Source organism: Clarias gariepinus, chromosome 21, assembly GCF_024256425.1.
Source record: "Clarias gariepinus isolate MV-2021 ecotype Netherlands chromosome 21, CGAR_prim_01v2, whole genome shotgun sequence".
Classification (NCBI taxonomy): domain Eukaryota; kingdom Metazoa; phylum Chordata; class Actinopteri; order Siluriformes; family Clariidae; genus Clarias; species Clarias gariepinus.
Window position 1 is genome coordinate 12,888,196 of NC_071120.1, and position 19,258 is coordinate 12,907,453.

The 19,258-nt window shown below is 39.6% G+C and overlaps 1 protein-coding gene across 1 annotated transcript; it reads left to right on the forward strand.

The window, feature by feature from the left end:
* The first annotated feature begins 3,982 nt into the window (after positions 1-3,982).
* On the forward strand, positions 3,983-17,364 carry LOC128509102 (acyl-CoA dehydrogenase family member 10-like). Its single transcript, XM_053480671.1, has 13 exons — positions 3,983-4,084; positions 4,257-4,414; positions 5,857-6,005; positions 6,124-6,318; positions 8,572-8,730; positions 10,311-10,461; positions 10,604-10,718; positions 10,795-10,863; positions 10,994-11,178; positions 11,489-11,639; positions 12,846-12,991; positions 14,143-14,307; positions 16,557-17,364. Exons 2-13 carry the CDS (start codon positions 4,261-4,263, stop codon positions 16,664-16,666), a joined length of 1,749 nt encoding a protein of 582 aa, XP_053336646.1. The 5' UTR covers positions 3,983-4,084; positions 4,257-4,260; the 3' UTR covers positions 16,667-17,364.
* Positions 17,365-19,258: the final 1,894 nt, after the last annotated feature.

Genomic DNA, 19,258 nt, shown 5'->3' on the forward strand with positions numbered 1-19,258 from the left:
AACTGATTGGTCATTGGTAGATCTAACACTTCCAACATTCCAAAGCATTTACAATTAGTTTAAAAGAATGAGCCATTGCTTTTATGATGTGTCTAAATGTTGGCTAATTTGTACAAGTTGTTTTCAGATTTTCAGATTTTGATCTTAGAAGTGACTACGGCAAACTGTACAATTTTAAAAAGCACCTTTTGTAAATGTGATATACTGTAAATTAATGTGTGTGGTTTATTAACCACATTAGTGTTTGTGAATTGAACTTTCACAGAAATGTCATAGCAGCAAAGACCAAATGTATGTTTTTCCGATTTTTTTGATAGGAGAAAAGAAATCCACGTTGTAAATTTGATAATCAAAGACTGGATCCGGGCAAGGACCAGGCAACTGTTAACCACATGATCTAGAGCAGTCCTGTACTCTTATTACTGTATTTTTCATTAGTGTAATCAATGATTTATATCACATGCTTATCTGTTGCAAACATAGCTTAAATCCATATCAACATCTGTGTGTGCATATTCATAATTCAGGACTACAGTTTTTTGTAGTTTAACTGAAACCACTTGGGATCAGTAAATTAGTGATTACTGTATGTACAGCAGATGTGGAGGTGGAGAATAAGTGACTGCAGTGTGTTAGAAAGGTCAAGACTGTGAGGGATTATGAAAAGAGGAAACAGATGTTGGTTGTAAGACATGCATACTCATTTAATACTCATGGAATAGGTGTCATTGTAACAGGAAATTTAGGGTTGAGCTATGTTTTTTTCAATATGTTTGTATTGGCCAGATCCACTGTCATGTTTTATTTCTATGTTAAGTCTTGTATTGTAAACATATACAGTATACAGTATATGATTCTGGTGAACTTTGTACAAAACAATTGACCTGAATTAGTGTCTTGTGTGTTTTTGTATAAAGAAATACAATGCAAACCTGAGGTAGTGTAATACCTCTATTATTAAATTGCACTCTATTTTATATTCCAGTCCATTTTAAACAAGGTCTTTTAGTTCAGTAATCACTTGAATTATGAATTCTGTCTGTTTTATATACTGAGTTTAGTTATGTATTTTTGTATTATTCTGGACATTTTATGGTCAACATTGTCACAATGGAGATTCACAGACTCAAAAAAATTTTTGTCAGAAATAAAGTTTACATTATTATAATTATTATTAAACACAACTGTGATTTTGCTTTGGGAGAGAGAAGAATGAACAGGATTGAGAATGAGTTTATTAGAGGGAGGTAGGACGGTTTGGGGACAAATTTGGAAAGGTCAGATTAAGGTGCTTTGGACATGTGCAGCAGAGGGATGAGGGGAATATTGGGAGGAGAATGTTGGAGATGAAGCTGGCAGACAGGAGGAGAAGATGAAGGCTCAGGAGAAGGTTTATGGATGTGGTGAGGGAGGACATGCAGGAGATGTGGTAGACAGAGTTAGATGGAGACAGTTGGTCTGCCATGGCGACCCCTAATGGGAGTGGCTGAAAAAAAAGCAGAAGAAAGAAGAACTGGAAGTATCTGTGAGGTAGGCCAGTGCAGGGGATTGCATATGATGTTCACATGATGTTGGAGGTATAAGAGCATGACTGAGTGCTAATTTTACACACAGATTATTTTATGTTTAGTAGAAATCTGTTATGCAAAATTCACTTTTTAGACAACCAGAAGCCTCACCAGTCTGCATAATCACACAAAAAAAGATAAGTAAAAAACATTTGCTGCTGTTGTCCTTTTTCCATTGTCGATTGGCCCGGGGCTTAAACAAGCAAATCAGATTCCCCCCCTATAGTGACCTCATATACCAAGAGACCCTCCCCCAGTGCTCTGCTTTGCCATTCTCTGGGCATCATCTTAAAGAGCTATGGTAAATAAGGCTAGGCTAACAGGTAGCAGCTAACCACTGCTAACCTAGTGATTTTTAGTGCTTAAGTATGATTAGGTCAGCTGTTAGCAGTTAGCAGTTATCTAATGGCTGACCTAGCCTTTTTAGCCTCTTAGATGTGTTTTACCTTTTAGTGAAATATTGAAAATTTTTTGAGGTGTGTACACAATGTGAGAAGAGACTAATGCCGATTCCACTCTCTTGTGTGTCATATACAGTCACACACCCCCCCCCACACACTTTATTAGAAACACCTGTACACAGTTTATTCTGCAATTATCAATTCAGTCAACTGTGTATTAGCAGTGCAGCACAGTTACTATGCAAGTCAAGAGCTTCAGTTAATCTTCAGAAAAGTTTGTGCACCACATTTATTTAAGAAACAAGAGGAGCGCAATCCCAAAAATATCCTGTCCTGTTTTTAATAGATCATTGTCCTGCTGTTATGAAAATTGATACCACTTTTTGAGGAAATATTTTAGTCTATAATCATTCTACTTGTTGACAACTGGTCTTTTTAGCAATAGGAACTACAGTAGCTTTTTTCACGTTTGGAAAATAATCTTCTGCCATTTTCTCTTGCTTTGAATACAAATACCAAGTTCAAAAAGTGCTAAAAATTGGAGAAAATGTATCACTTTTTCAAATTAGAAAAAGCAAATTGTATATCCAGGTAAAGTTCTGTGCTATATCCTCCATCAGAAGGGAGTGAAAACAGATGGAGGAGGTGGTAACAGCGTGGCTAGGGAAACCTGGATAGAAATCACACAAATGGGAGCGATGTGTCACACAGTCACGAGACTCACCATGATGAAGCTTGCCTGAAACCACAAGATAATCGTTCTCTCATTTATTCTCTAAATCTGCCATTATTTTTTATCTCTGTGTGTTTCATATAAAGATCTGGATTGTGCATTGTCAATAAATCCCTTGCAAACGAATCCTCACAATCTTTCTGGGTCTGGTCTGGTATTATTTACATACTGAAAATAATAAAAAGAAAAAAAAGAAAAAAATTTTTTATCAAGTACTTACAGATTGTCCTAGCAGACTAAGGATATTTATCTTGTAACCGGTGGACTGAACTCTGGACTGGTTAGTATAATGAAAGAGCTACAGTATTATACTGCACATAGTGTAGAATAATTGAAATTTTAGTGGTGCAAAATGCATCATTCTTGCAGAAAAGAATTAATTTTGAAAAGATTAAATTTGCAGTTTTATATGACATATGGTATTTTCCAGGAGGTCCTTTAGACTTTGGTTAGTTTTTGGCAGCTTGAGATGTTTCCATCCCTTACACAAGGCTGATTATTCATGTCTCATACTGTAAAACTGGCTGCACAGTGGGTTAGCAGTTAGCACTGTCGCCGTAGTGTGAGTGTGTGTTTGTGTAAATGTTGACCAGCGGTCCCACCATTGTTGTAAAATGGGAATATAACAGCGGTAATCACCGATGGCTTCCACAGTCCCTAGTTGGACTACAGAGGTTCCTAGATGGATGGATGGATGGATGGACTGATAAACTGGGCATTTTAAATAAATTAACATGGTAGTTGTACCAATGGAAAGGTCCAAATAAAAACCTTCTCTTTACTTTGTTCTACCCTCAAACAACCTGCAGGGTCCGGGTTCGATTCCCACCTCGGGGTCTGTGTGCATGGAGTTTGCATGTTTTTGCCGTGCTTGGTGGGTTTCCTCTGAGTGCTCTGGTTTCCCCCCACAGTTTAAAGATATACAGCTTCTCTGTGTGGTGTAATTAGCACACCCCATGCTGTTCACAATACTGTACTCTCTCGCGAAATATATTTTAAAAAGACGATGTGCGCCCCCTACAGGCACAAGTAGTGAGTACACTGGAGCATATTGTATTAGTCAGAGTGGGTGAGCGAATTCTAATAAAAAGATAAGAAACAAAGCTGAGTCATAAGTTTATTTATTTTAATTTGAAGTTATTCATACATAAAGTTATTCTTTAATTTGAAGTTATTCACCTGGGAGTAACCACACACACACACACACACACACGCTGCTCGTTCTAACGAGACTCTTATTTTGATAAGTAAAGCTCACGTGGTGTTTTGTTGCTATGACGTAATGCCGCAGTCTCACGCGCCAGCAGCCGTTAATGATGAAGTGCTGAAGTTCTGCTAGTTTAAGCAGCGGTCAGTGTGAAGAGCAGGTTAAGAAGCGGCAGGTGTGTGTTTAATTATTCGGCGCGATGTTTATGTGATGTGTTGATTCCGGTTGAACAGTTGTTGTCAGTGTTTATGTTGCATGTGGAGCTGCTGAGCGCTTAAACTGTTTATACTCAGGTCTGGGATCAGTAGTTATTCCTCTGCTGTGTGTGTGTGTGTGTGTGTGCGCAGCGTGATGGAGCTGCAGCGTGGAGCTGCGTGGGTTCTCCGTGTCAGGCCACTCCGTGTCCTCCAGCGCCATGTGCGAGTCTGCTCGTCCTCCAGCTACAGAGCTGTTGTGTTCGACATGTTCGGGGTGCTGATCCCTTCACCTCTCCCTACAGCCACAGGTCGGACTGACTGCTGCACCTCCTCACTGTGTCCTCCCAATAATACACTCTTACTGAAACATTCAGATCTTTCTTAGGATTAGTCATGATTGGAAATATAGAATGTCTTTTTGTATTAACATAATGCTGGTTTTAAGATTTTGCACATGACTCTACTTGATACACATAAGGGGTGTTGGTGGCCCAGTGACGGGTGCCTCGCCTGCCATGCAGAAGGCCTGGGTTTGATTCCCAGCCACTGGATGCAGTGCCGGTCCCAGGCTCAGATCAAATGGGAGGGTTGCATCAGGTAGGGCATCTGGCGTAAAGCCTGTGAAAACTTGTGCGGTTCAAGCGTGGCATGATGGAGTCAGACAAGTACCGTTGTCCTGGCAACGACTAAACCCAGACTCGTCTACCGGATCATCAGACAGAGAAGTGTGATTCAACTGCATTCTAATCCATCGCATTGTACTTGGTGATATACTGTAAGGCTTGGATGCAGCTGCTCGGCAATGGAAACCCATTCCATGAAGCTCTCTATGCACTGTTCCTCAGCTAATCTAAAAGCCACATTTGTGGGGAGTTTGACGGTCTCTAGCTATTGACTGCAGAAAGTATGGTGACCTCTGTGCACTCTGTGTCTCAGCATCCGATGACCCCGCTCTGTGATTTCACGTGTCCTATCGCTTCGTGGCTGAGATGCTGTCGTTCCCAATCACTTCCACTTTGTTATAATATCACTATATGAACAGTTGACTGTGGAATATTCAGTAGCCAGGAAACTCAACTGCACAGGTGGATCTTATCTTATCATGCTGGAATTCACTGAGCTCCTGCGAGCGACCCACTCTTTCAAAATCAGAAAGAGTTGTATTGCCAAGTACTCTTGCAGGTACAAGGAATTAGTTTTTTGTGACGGAGCTTCCAGAACAAAACAATGACAAGACAAAACAACACGAACCAAAAAGTTAACAACAAAAGGAGTATGTTGTGGGATTCTATCAAAAGTTAAATAAATATCTGCGGTATTGCACAGTATATTACACAGTGGTATTGCACACAATATTGCAGATATATTAATTGCAACGTGAGAAGAATGTTTAACTGTTCATGAGGGTAAATTGCCTGGGGAGAAACGGTCCTTGTGCCTGACCGTCCTGGTGTTCGGTGCTCTGTAGCGTCGACCCGACGGCAAAAGTTCAAAGAGAAGGTGGCTTGGGTGTGAGGAGTCCAAAGTGATAAATAGTCATAAATGCACCTGTAACCATGGAAGTGATTTGAAATTCAATGATTTGGATGTGTGAGCGAATACTTTTGGCACTATAGTGCATGATTATATCACCTGTAATGAATTGCAGCCTTTTTCATCACGGCTATTTTTCTTTGGTGATACCACAACTCCAAAACAAGGCCAAGATCAGTGTGATATAACTTGCATATTTTTTCCACTTTTTTGGCAGAATGGGAAGATGAGAATGGAGTCCCTCGTGGCACGATAGGCCGAGCTATACGGGCAGGGGGCAACAACAACTCCTGGAGGAAATACATGAGAGGAGAGCTGGGGGCAGAGGAGTTTGTGGAAGCCTTTAGTCGGGACTGCAGTCGAATTGTATGTTTCTCACTGTTGTCGTTTTTCAATTGAGTAGATAAGGACCCGGGTTAAACTGTATTGGTGTAATAAAGGAGATTAAAATCTGCCTGTGTTATAAACTGCATGTTGCTCTCAGGCTGGTTTCCAGCTCCATATTGGCTCTTTCCATTCTGCGCTGACCAGCGACTCCATGTCCCGGCCTGTGACCGCTGTAACCGATGCTGTGCGGTGTGTTCGTGCCGAGGGCTTCAAGACCGCTGTTCTCAGCAACAACTTCCTGTTGCCTGGGGGAAAGTCCTACCTCCCAGTGGACACCTCTCTCTTCGATATTGTGAGTGAATTAACTATAAACAAACATGGTAATTGTGATTATGCTCCTTTAATTAGTCGTTTCAAATACGACTTGCACAACTGGAAATGGAAACAAGCTTTTATAATTTTGTCTTGTTTCAGGGTTTCAGGCATTATTTACATTTTCCTGACAAACTAATTGTTGGAGGAAGTGAGGGGACGTAAACTCAGACTGTTCTGTGTTGATTTTGTTACTTATTCATTGCAGATCATTGTTTTGTATAAAGTCTACTTGCTATGCTTGCAGTGCTCGGCCTCTGCTGCCAGTGCTGTTATCAGTAAGTGTGTAAAAGTTGTGCCACTAAAATCTCTGTGTAGCTTTAGGTTGATAGTCTACTGTAACAGATCAATAGTTTCACTAAGTTCATTTTAAGAAGCGTCCTTTATGAGCTCATGACATCTAGTGGACAATTTGTGTAGCAGTTAGAGGGTGATTGCAGGCAGCACAATTAATATGGACATGTAGCTGTAATATTGCGTTCATTATGGATAGGTGTGTGTGTGTGTGTGTGTGTGTGTGTGTGTGTGTGTGTGTTTTAAAAATCCAATGTTTATGCATATAACTATCATTTCAGAATCTTTAAAAAATAAATGAAGAGATAAGTTGAGAGGTCCTTCTCTTTCTCCATGGACTGAAAAATAAAAGATTGTGAGGGATGAAGATTGGAAAGAAAGGCTCCAAAGTATTCTATAATCATAAAGCACATTTTAGAACAGAAACCCTGTGTTTAAAACCTTCCTCAATGAACAAATCTCAGTGCAGTAAAGTCTCTTAATGTATTCAGAATATACAACTGTCCAGGCTGAACCTCTGACAATTCTTCTGTTTACATTTATCCAAATTTCTTTTCTTTTTTTCTTTGTTCTATTTTATTTGCTTATATTTCACTGAATTCCTGAACCCCTGTCCATGTTAACGAGCCTTAACTTTGCTGCGGTGTCACATTACCATATTACTGCCAAACACTATATAACTTCTAGAGCATAGAAGTAGTAAAAGTAAGAGGCCTCGGTTTATTCTTATAGAACTGCTCTGACATACTGGATCAGCAGCCAAAAGACCAGCAGGAAACGAATATAGCACTTTATACCTCCTGCAAGAAGTGTAAGGATTCATATGATGAGACATGGCAACAATAAGTTCGAAAAGCCTGTGACAAGAGCAGTGTTATTGCATTATCTAAACTAGGAATCTATTTTGTGTGTGTGTGTGTGTGTGTGTGTGTGTGTGTGTGTGTGTGTGTAAGAGAGAGAGAGAGAGAGAGAGAGAGAGAGAAAGGGGGGGTCAGGATGTCTGGGGAAAAGAAATGCCTCATTTTTAAGTTATTATTAGAGAAAATGATACTGTTGGTGCAGTTCCTGTTGTGTTTTTTTTTTTTTTTTTTATTAACTGCAGAAAATTAATCAAACCAAAAAAAAAAAGGCCCAACCAAAAAAGGAAACTGTCCTTGTATGTTTGTTTCGCCCAAGTTTGATTGCTTTTTACTTGCACAAACTAACTGTGCGGAAACACCAGGGTTTAATTCCACCGGTCTAAACCTGGCATTTGTTTTCTATTGTGTTCCTCCTGCCTTGCATATTGTAAATAGTTTTTCCGGTACCTTTGCTTCAGCTCTGATGGCTCTAAACTAAACTATGCAGTAAAACCGGAAAGTAACCCTGCTTTGTCAGGACCAGCACGATCCAAGTCCTAAATACAGCACATGAAGGTTTATTTTATGTATCCTTTTTTTTCCAATAAATTAATTCCTTTTCAAATCAGTATGTATTAATTTTTTAACAATTCCTTTTACAAAAAACAGATTAACATGTTGATGGTGTTTGTGCGTGCATGTGTGTGCGCGCACTTAGGTGTGACTGTATGTGTGTAATGGGGCTTCAGACAAAGTCATTAATGCAAACCAGAAAAAGCATTCTAACATGAAAGAAGAAATAAACAAAATAATGTTGCATTATTCAGTGGTGTGATTACAAACCATTGTATGCACACCGATCCTATCCAGGTTATCATTATCAGGCGTTCTATAGTGAATAATCAAATTTGGAACAACACGGAACATAATAACTGTATGAAAAAATTCAGAACTTCTTCTGTTCTAAAGACTTTCATAACTTTTTCAATCAATAAATTCTCTTTTTCATGATACATACACTGAACTCCCTGACTGTTCTCTCAATTCATATCATTATAACGTGATTTTCTTTTAAAAAATCATTTCTTTTTATCTTTTAGGTAGTGGAGTCCTGCAGAGTGGGGTTATGTAAGCCAGATGTGAGGATCTATCAGCTGTGTGCTGAAAGACTGCTGGTGTCGCCTCATGAAGTAGTGTTTCTGGATGATCTGAGTTTCAATGTGGAGGCTGCAGTACAATTAGGAATGCATGGCATCACGGTTAGTTTCTTTTCTCCCAGGAATGTAGTTGCGAGTGTTTCCCCACACTAAGATAGTATAGTTTAATGTTTTTAAAGCATTTCATATGTCTACTGGTTTCACTACAGCCTCAGAGACAGTCTGCTTACACACCTGGCACATAGTGTTCATCAGAAATGTAATCTTTCCCCAACTTATACATGAGTGTACGTGTATAATTCATACAGCAGTTTGTTCTGGTCCACTAATTCAGTTGGTCTACGTGCAGCCTAATACAGAGGTCCTGTGTTTCCTATAACTGCACTGAGACTTCTGACTATACGACGGAAGCTCGTCAGTTAAATATGAAAGAAAGACGCTTCAGCAATTTTACCAGAAGCACATTAAATAGGAATTAGTTAAAGTGGGCAATTAGTGCCAGATGTGTTTCTTAGCCTTTTAAATAGGTATTTCATTGGTTTATTTATTGTGACTGTATTTTTACTGCCTAAAACTAATTTCACCGTGACATTTTGTGGTCATGTCACACAACCGCGAGTTGTGCTGGTCTTCATTTTGCTGATAAGGAAATCCAGGGTCAGTGTCCTGTAACTGAGGCACTATTCTTCCCTGCAAACCCAAGTCTTCGCATAGTTTCTGAGTAGATCCCCAGTTGTAGTCGGGTCTGAGGTCTGAATACTAATATACGCTGTTTGCTCTGAATATGGCCTTTGACATTCAAATTCAAGTTTTAGTAGTCACATATACAGTTAACACAGTACAATATGCAGTGAAATGCTTAAACGACTGCCGGTGACCTTAAAAATGTTAACAAGAAATGAATAGAACAAAATATAAAAACTTCAAAAAATATATAAGAAATATAAAAATCTTATCTATACAATGAGAAAAGGATATAAAGATAAGTTTAAATGGCAATAACTGGAAATGACCAGGAAGTGTACAAGTGCATAGGTGGTGTAGTGGTTAGCACTGTCGCCTTGCACCTCCAGGGTCCGGGTTGAATTCCTGGCCAGGCTCGATTCCCGTCTCTGTGTGCCTGGAGTTTGCATGTTCTCCCTGTGCTTGGTGGGTTTCCTCCGGGTACTCCGGTTTCCTCCCACAGTCCAAGATCTGCAGGTTAGGCTAACTGGAGTCCCCAAATTGCCCGTAGTGTGTGTGGTGTGTGTGTGCCCTGCGATGGATTGGCACCCTGTCCAGGGTGTACCCCGCATCGTGCCCTAAGCCTCCTGGGATAGACTCCAGGTCCCCGCGACCCTGAATACAGGATAAAGCGGTATAGAAGATGAGTGAGTGAGTGTATATGTCCATGGTCCATAATCTGTGCAAAGTAAACATCTACAATCCTGTATGTTTTTATTTAAGGGATATTTTCCAGATCAGTTGCTATCTGTGAAACTCGTAGCCTGATTAGTGTTTATCCAGAGAGTTTATCTCTTTTTTCCATCAAAAGAGAGATTTATTTAGGAGTTGTAGTGGAGTTCCAATACATATTGCCCAGTCAGGGACACAAAGCCTCGTGGATGGACTTTTCTCCACATGGCAAATTTATTATTGTTTTGTCGTTTCGCTCCGGCGTTCATAGTGTTGTTTATCTTCAGGTTAAAGATCCTGGATTGGCTGTGAAGGAGCTGGAGCAGGTGCTAAAGATCCCGTTGTCTGGCTATAGTGCTGGAACTCGCTCTGATTGGCAGCTCCCTATGAAACAGCTGACCCACTATCTCAAGAAGACTACTCCGCTCCCACTGACCGGTAGAGCAGAGCTGATTATTATACTTTGTAAAACTAGACATTAAACAGCCTAATGTTGTGTGTCATGAATCGATTTCTTGCATTATTGCATTGCTAGTTCATATTGAAGTTAGTTGTTTTGATCTTTACTCTGTTTTTGTAGACCACCATGTAAAGCAGAGTTATCTGACTGATTCTACGTTCCTGTTGAGCTCTGCACAGCATCAGTTTGTCCTGAGGAAGAAACCAACTACTGAAGCTCTGCAGAAGGAATGCAGGTTTGTTTAAATGAGCTTTTGAGCATCTGTATTATTTCTTTTGCGTACTACTTAGTAGTATTTTTTTTATCTGTAGACTTCTCAAGGCCCTTAAAGAGGCCAAAGTCCCTGTGCCGAGTGTTCTTGTCCAGGACGAGACGTCCAGGTAAGCAAACATTCATAAATTATCACATAAATATATATAATGTGTAATTGCTGTATGTTTTGGTGTTTTTAATAAGCCGCATTATGTATTTTTATTCATATTTTTATATGTATATTTTTTCGTCCTTTAGCAATCCTCTAGGAGCTCCATTTTACTTGACAAGTCACTGCCCGGGTCGAGTGTTTAATGACCACTCTGTACCAGGAGAGGGTCCTCATGGGAAGAGATGTGTATATGAGGCTATGATGAGAACCCTCTGCCAGATACACAGAGTTGATCTGAAAACTGCAGGTCTAGAGAACCGTAGCGATCCAGGTAGGACGTCTTCACTTTCCCCCATTTTAAAGACGAAAATTATATAAAGGGGACCAGTTTAAGCTACAACTGAAAATATTATTCCACATGAATATTCCACATTTTTGTAACGTGTTATTTAAGAAATAAATGGTGATATTTCGGTATGATTTTAGCATTAATTCTCTTATCAAGGTTATATGGCATATTGAAGACCAGTGGTTTAACAGATTATAAAGTTTGATGACTAGCGAGACCCCAGTCTCTGTGTGTTTAATAGAATAACTTGGCTACTTAAAAAATGTGATTTGATCAGTAGTTTGTATTTTAGGTGACTTCATTGAATCTCAGGTGAAAATGTGGGCAGAAGAGTTCAAGGAAAATGAGATCCAGCCCGTTCCTGCCATGGACAGACTGATGGACTGGCTGCTGATGCATCTCCCTAAACATCAGAGACGCACACTGATCCATGGAAGCTTCAGGTGTGATATGTCCATGCACACAGGAGTGCTGACAGTGACGCGTTCCAGCCAGGGCGCCACTCACTGCATCATGACCTTCTGCAGCTTAGATTTACAGCGGTGCTCCATGCTGTACTCCCATATCTAACACAGCTTCTACATCCACACTGCCAAACTCACACTCTCCACCTCCTACACTACTCACCAGGCTGATGTGCACGAATTCCTAATGAATATTAAATATCTCAGTCAAGGATAAACAAAAAAACAATAAACAATACAGCCCAATGACCGAGTCATTAAGAGTCATAAAGTTTTAAAGCTGTATTGTTGAATAAGCGAGTCGCTCGGTCTGTCCGCTGAGCTTCAGTAAGCTTTTCTAGCACCAGGAGAGACACAGTTAAACACACAAGCAGGCCTTATTTAACTGTCAGGAAGGTCTCTGTCTATTAACAGGGAAAAGAGTTTTTATATGCTTTAGATGACCAAACGCCTGTGCCATCCACATCTGTTACTATCTGTAATGGGATTGGAGAACATAAACCATTGTAAAATGTCCTGGTGAAATCCTGAAGAAATGATGTTTATCCAGGAGCGTTGGCTCAAGTTAGGGGGGCAGAAAGAGAGAGCGTGAGCATGGGGGCGTTAAGAACAGATGCAAGAGGAGACAGGAAGGAAGCAGCAAGGACGAATTAACATGTTAATATCAGATACCACGAGGAAAAGAGTAGAATTCTTCGTTTATACAAAATAATTTTTTTTATTTTGCACCCTGAGTTGTACCCCTATTAATAATAGTATTTTATTCATGAAGTGCCTGTCAGGACGCCGAAGGTACATATACGAGAGTAATTTATAATCATTTACTTTTGTTAACATGCATCAGACTGCGTGTGAAGAAACCTGTTGGGAAAACAGTGTTGTGTATTCTGCTGTCTAATGAAACTGTGTTATGTGAATAGTATCTGGTTATGGAGCCTACTGTTGTATTGCATTGCTTGTAGCCTTCTGTTTTGTAATTTTGTAAACTATTTATTGAGCACCTATTTGAAATGCTAGACTTTTTTCCCTATTGTAACATTTTAGAATATGTCTGGTGTGCCTTAGAGGAAGCTGGAGACTATAGATGGGATGAGAGAAGCCTAGGGCTAACCTTCTTATTTCATACAGTAAACTGACAGAGTATAAAATATAATAACAATAATAATCATCATTATCATCTTACAGCCTGAACAAGTTGGTGTTTGACTCCGAGACTCCAGATGTGAGGGCAGTATTGGGCTGGAGTCTTTCTACTGTAGGAGACCCACTTGTGGATGTGGCTTCCTGTTGTATGTCCCTCTCCTTTCCCCCTACTGCTTCTAGACAACCAGGTAAGGACAAGAACATTTCACCAAAGACAGTTGGTTAGAAGTTGTTAAATATGAACTCTTCTAGATGAACCAGATAGAGCTCGCTGAAGCTGTATGCTGTGAAAAAAAAGAATCAGGACAATAATCAACAGTTATCAGCAGGTAACATTGTGCAAAATCAGTTTAACTGGACCCTGGACTATGTAATGCAAGACATCCTAATATAGTTTAATAATAAAACACAAAACTTTATTTTTTTATGTACTTTATGGCTTATTGCTATTTTGTGTCCATCTCGAATTGAAATCAAAAAAGTAAAGTACAACTATAGACTGGCAAATGTCTGTGTAATCAATTACTCACTCACTTATCGTCTATACCGCTTTATCCTGTATACAGGGTCACGAGGGCATGGAGCCTATCCCAGGAGATTTGGGGAACAAGGCAGGGTACACCTTGGATGGGGTGCCAGTCCATCGCAGGGCACACACACATACACACTCTCACACTACAGGCAATTTGGGAACTCCAGTTAGCCTAATCTGCATGTCTTTGTACTGTGAGACGAAACCGAAGTACCCGGAGGAAACCCACCCAGCACAAGGAGAACATGCAAACATGGAGGCGGGAATCAAACCCGGACCTTGGAGATGCAAGGCGACAGTGCTAACCACTAAGCCACAGTGTTGCCTAAACAATTACTAAATAACTAAATTTACTTTTTATTGATGCAAATTCTCTATCCAGAAAACTACACAGGTTAAAGCTTTGTATTGTACCAGAGTATAAGAAATAAAAGGGATACAATAATTAATCATTTAAAAGAAAAATAATCATGTGAACGCTGGCCAGTTGAGCAACTGTTCCTAAGCACGATACAAATCAGTTGTGGCTGGTGTGAAAGTGCCCTAAGAAGACAATGTTATCAGGTGTGTTTTCCTGCTAAAATGCGTCCCTGACTAGTTTCCGGTGTACATTTTGGCATGGAGCCGCTCTCTCCTCAGTATGGTGGGCCACACTGACCTACTTTCACTCTTGATATAGTTAAAATTCCAGGAAGGGGTTTTACCATCCATTATCACCTCTCCTGAAATGCTTCTCATCCAGTTAGATTGCTTGGTACTGTGGTTCATAATCTTAAATGAACCTTGCTATATTTTATGCTTTTAAAGGGAAGAAGTTTGTTCAGATGGATATTCCAAGTCCAAAGGAAATGTTTGAGCTGTATGGCAAAGAAATGGGATTGGAGGACATTCCAAACTGGCAGTTCTACATGGCTTTCTGCTTCTTCCGCCAGGCTGCTATCTTACAGACGAAATATAAAACATCACTTACAGGTAACATACAGTATACAGTACAGATACAGTGTATACAGCGTTCTGAGGCATTGTGTTACAATTACACACAACCAGTCAACAGTTTGGACACACCCTCCTTCAGTGTTTTTTCTTTATTTGTATTATTTTCAAAATAAATACCGAAGGTGTCCTAATATTAAAGGAACACGTATGAAAGTATGTAGTAAATAAAAATGTGTTAAACAACCATGGCACAACTTGGCACACTCATGCCATTCTCTCATCAGATTCATCACCTGGAATGATTTTCAGTTCTTAGGTGTGTCTTGTCAAGAGTTGTTACAGTTCTTGCCTTCTTAATGTGCTTTAGATCATCACTTGTGCAGGGAAAGCTTGGGTACAGAGTCAGTAACCCTATTAGTGTTACTACAACTACTGTACAAACCGATCTTATGGCAAGAAACAGTTAAGTGAAAAGAAAAGACTGTATTCGCCAAAACTGTCAAACACTATGATAAAACTGGCTCTCATGATGACCATCACAAGAATGGAAGACCAAGAGCTTCCTCTGCTGCAGAGGATAGGTTTATTAGAATGACCAGAGCCCACACACAGAGCCTCAGGAGACATCTCTTAACATTTACTGTACAGAGTAAACAAGCCGAAGAGACTTGCCTGGGCCAAGATACGTAAGGAATGGACATTAGATCAAGTCTCTTTTGGTTGAAGTAATTTTTGTTCTAACTGCCATGTTTCTTAGACGTAGAGAGGGTAAGCACATGGTTTCTGAATGTGTGGTTCTGACTGTGAAGAATAGAGGAGGAGGTACGGCATGGTGGTGTGGGGGTGTTTTGCTGGTGACACTGTTGGTGACTTGGTCAAAAATAAGTGACACTTAACCAGCGAGGCTACCACAGCATTTTGCAGCGACGTGCAATCCCATCTTTTTTGCACTTAGTGGGCGATCATCTGTTTTTGGGGTCACTGACCTGTTGGAACACAGATTATGTAAGAGCTATTTGTACAAGAAGGAGAGTGATGAAGTGCTGCATCAGATGACCTGGCCTCCACAATCACCTGATCCAGGTGAGATAGTTTGTAATGAGTTCGACCAGAGGGTGAAGGAAAAGCTGCTAAAAAGTATTCCGCACCTCTGGGAACTCAAGATGGTGACTACCTCATGAGGATCACTGAGAGAATGAAAGAGTTTTCAAAGAGCTGAATATACACTCACCTACACCACTATACACCACTCAGGAACACCATACTAATACGGTGTTTGACCCCCTTTCGCCTTCAGAACTGCCTTAATTCTACGTGGCATTGATTCAACAAGGTGCTGAAAGCATTCTTTAGAAATGTTGGCCCATATTGATAGGATAGCATCTTGCAGTTGATGAAGATTTGTGGGATGCACATCCAGGGCACGAAGCTCCCGTTCCACCACATCCCAAAGATGCTCTATTGGGTTGAGATCTGGTGACTGTGGGGGCCATTTTAGTGTTCAAGAAACCAATTTGAAATTATTTGAGCTTTGTGACATGGTGCATTATCCTGCTGGAAGTAGCCATCAGATGATGGGTACATGGTGGTCATAAAGGGATGGACATGGTCAGAAACAATGCTCAGGTAGCCCGTGGCATTTAAACGATGCCCAATTGGCACTAAGGGGCCTAAAGTGTGCCAAGAAAACATCCCCCACACCATTACACCACCACCACCAGTCTGCACAGTGGTAACAAGGCATGATGGATCCATGTTCTCATTCTGTTTGAATGTCTCAACAGAAATCGAGACTCATCAGACCAGGCAACATTTTTCCAGTCTTCAACTGTCCAATTTGGTGAGCTCGTGCAAATTTTAGCCTCTTTTTTCCTATTTGTAGTGGAGATGAGTGGTACCCGGTGGGGTCTTCTGCTGCCCATCCGCCTCAAGGTTGTGCGTGTTGTGGCTTTACAAATGCTTTGCTGCATACCTCGATTGTAAGAGTGGTTATTTCAGTCAAAGTTGCTCTTCTATCAGCTTGAATCAGTCGGCCCATTCTCCTCTGACCTCCAGCATCAACAAGGCATTTTCGCCCACAGGACTGCCGCATACTTGATGTTTTTCCCTTTTCACACCATTCTTTGTAAACCCTAGAAATGGTTGTGCGTGAAAATCCCAGTAACTGAGCAGATTGTAAAATACCAGACCTTATTCAAAACATTAAATAAGAGGGTTCGTCCAAACATTTTAACTTGTATATTTATTAATTGCAATATTTTTTATATTGTTTCATTTTTGTTAAGGCACTACAAAGACAAGTGAAGTAGAAGACATTGCACACCTGGCGTGGGATTTTGCGACTAAGGAAGGATTCCGTATCTTTAAAGCTTTGCCTGGAGAAGCCAGCCTTTGAGGAAATGATGCACACAACAATACTTCTAAATCAAAAGGCAGGCCGAGAAAACTGTTGAGTGCTTCACAGTGCTTTAAAATCAGGGAGGTATCAGTTGGTTTGTGTACTAACCATGAGGTCAGGGTTGCACAGTGTAGCCAAGGTTCAGTAATCATTTTGTCTAGAGACAGAGATCCTCTTGCTGCATCACTGTCGAGCACCAAATAGTGACCTGTTTTTATACATGGCCTTTATTTTTGTAATTTTTGTCTTTTAATTGTCATGTTTTTTTGTGTAAAATAAAATGGTTTCTTTATATTAGTTACCATAAAGGTTTATAAGAGTATATTATGTTTGTAATATATTCACCACCCCAATCCCCAGATAGAGCTCGCTATGGATCTGCCCCAGCACCTTTCATTAGTGTTCAGGTATAAAGACAAAATTAAGGAAATGGCTTTAAATAAATTGCAGTGTCACTTTAAAAATAGTCATAACTCATCCATAAAGACCTTAATCTGTCATTACTCAACACTGCCGTGCCAACATCCACCCAGCTTGTGTTTGACAGTCTGAAGGTCAGCTACAGTATTGTAGCCTGATAAACTCTTAACAAGGTATAATCATGCTTGTAAAACTGTATTATTACACTAATGTTCTTTGCTTTTAGTGTGTTAATGCGTTTCAGTGACAAAAATATAAAACACTCCTGATTTTAAGTGACTGGTGTTGTCTCATGTTTACCTGAGTGCCTAAGGTCTTTTATCATTTTTAAAATGAAATAAAACGGTTCAAATAAACAACTGATGAATTCATTCTTTATAAACAGGCTTAAATTGATCTGTAAGAGTCAGTGGAGATGAAAGTGGGGCAAAAACAAAGCATTTGTTCAAAAATGTAAAAAAGTTTTAAATTGTGAAAAATACATTTAGATCCAACAGGTTCTCTGTATGTAAGCGTAAATGCTTGTGAAATAATTATGTATTTTTTTTTTTATTATGCGTTTTCAGTCTTGAACTGCAATTTTTTTACTTGAACTGGAATTAGTTTTTGCTTTTCCTAGACATGACCTAAATGTTTCTAGGTAACATGTTCATTTATTTACATCCAAAGTTGTGAACTTTAGTATTCTGATAAATTATGATGAAAATTAGCGTCCAATCTGAGCACTGATCTAAAGTGTATAGGCTATTTGAACCAGGATGATCTTCCTGCAACCATCTTCACCTTGGCATGCGTCAGTGTTATTATTAAGGGCATGTTCAGGCAAGCTGAGATGTTCGAGCATGCAAGACTTCTTCCAGTGATGACGGAGACTGTACAGTCAGATACCCCACCCCCTTCTAAGGACCAATGAAATATTTGTTTAAGTTTATGTTCTGCATAATTTAAATGTTCCAATGGTGAAAAGGGATTTTTATAACAAGAATGTAAACAGGATAAGATCATTATAAAACAGAGGGAAATGCAACAGTTGTATCCTATAAATTACTTAAGATTGAGACGAATGTGGGGAAAATATCATCTTAACATCTGTAACTGTCAGTGACGGTTGTGTATAGCTTCTGCTGTAAGACCATGTTTAGATTAGTGTGTTGTTCTTGTTGAGGTAGGTGTGTGCCTGCATGTTTTGTACAGTGTGTGTGTGTCCATAGTGCCATGTATAGGTACATTTAGTAAAGTTTGTGTGTGCTACCCATGTATGTAATGATGAGTAAAGTATGTGCCATGACCTGAATGTCACACATCACACACACCCTGACCCCCTGCTGCTTTCTGAGCTAAGTAATGATATAATAAATGAAATAAATAGGACTTTACAAATACTATATACAGTTATACATACTTTATATCCACATCTCCATACAAACATAAAAAGGATATTATTAAAAATCATCATAAGGGGAAAAGACAAAGGGGGTTATGTAGATATAATTGTGCCAGATACATGTACAACATCTGTATGTAAGAGTAAACACATACATGAGGTAATAAAAGGGCATTAGTTTAAAGGGTAAAGTTAAAAGTATCACTCCAACATGCTCGTCGTGGTGCAAAAATAGTTTCAAAATGAAAGTTGAATAGACGTGTTTGATGTTATCTGATTCACAACAGCTGTCATAAACCGTCATCAATCGTCCACAGTTTTGCTAGAGGGAATGAACTGAACAACACTTAGCTAAAAGTCAAAGTCACAGCTACACATGCAACCTCAGTGTAATCTGTATTATCCCAGTGTTTGCTGGGAATCTGCACCAAGTCAAATCAAAATGTTGAGTAAAAGTGATGTTATGAACAGTTAGTTATATTACAGATTTAATAATCTACTTTATAATAAACTACCTGCTCGATGTAAACAAACATCTGCACCAATAGATAATAATTAGAAAGGCTAAACTAATTTTATACTGGGGTTAATACAATTCAAATAACATCCCTGAAGTGCTATAAGTGAATTTTAACTCGCTGGAGTCGTTTTCATACAAAACTTCACCTTTATTCGATCTACTTTTTCGATTTCTCATGTGAACAGTCAGTTTATTTGGCTGACGACAAAAGAGGTACAACTTGTTGTAAAGAAGGGAATCACAGAATCTGGACCAGTTCATCATG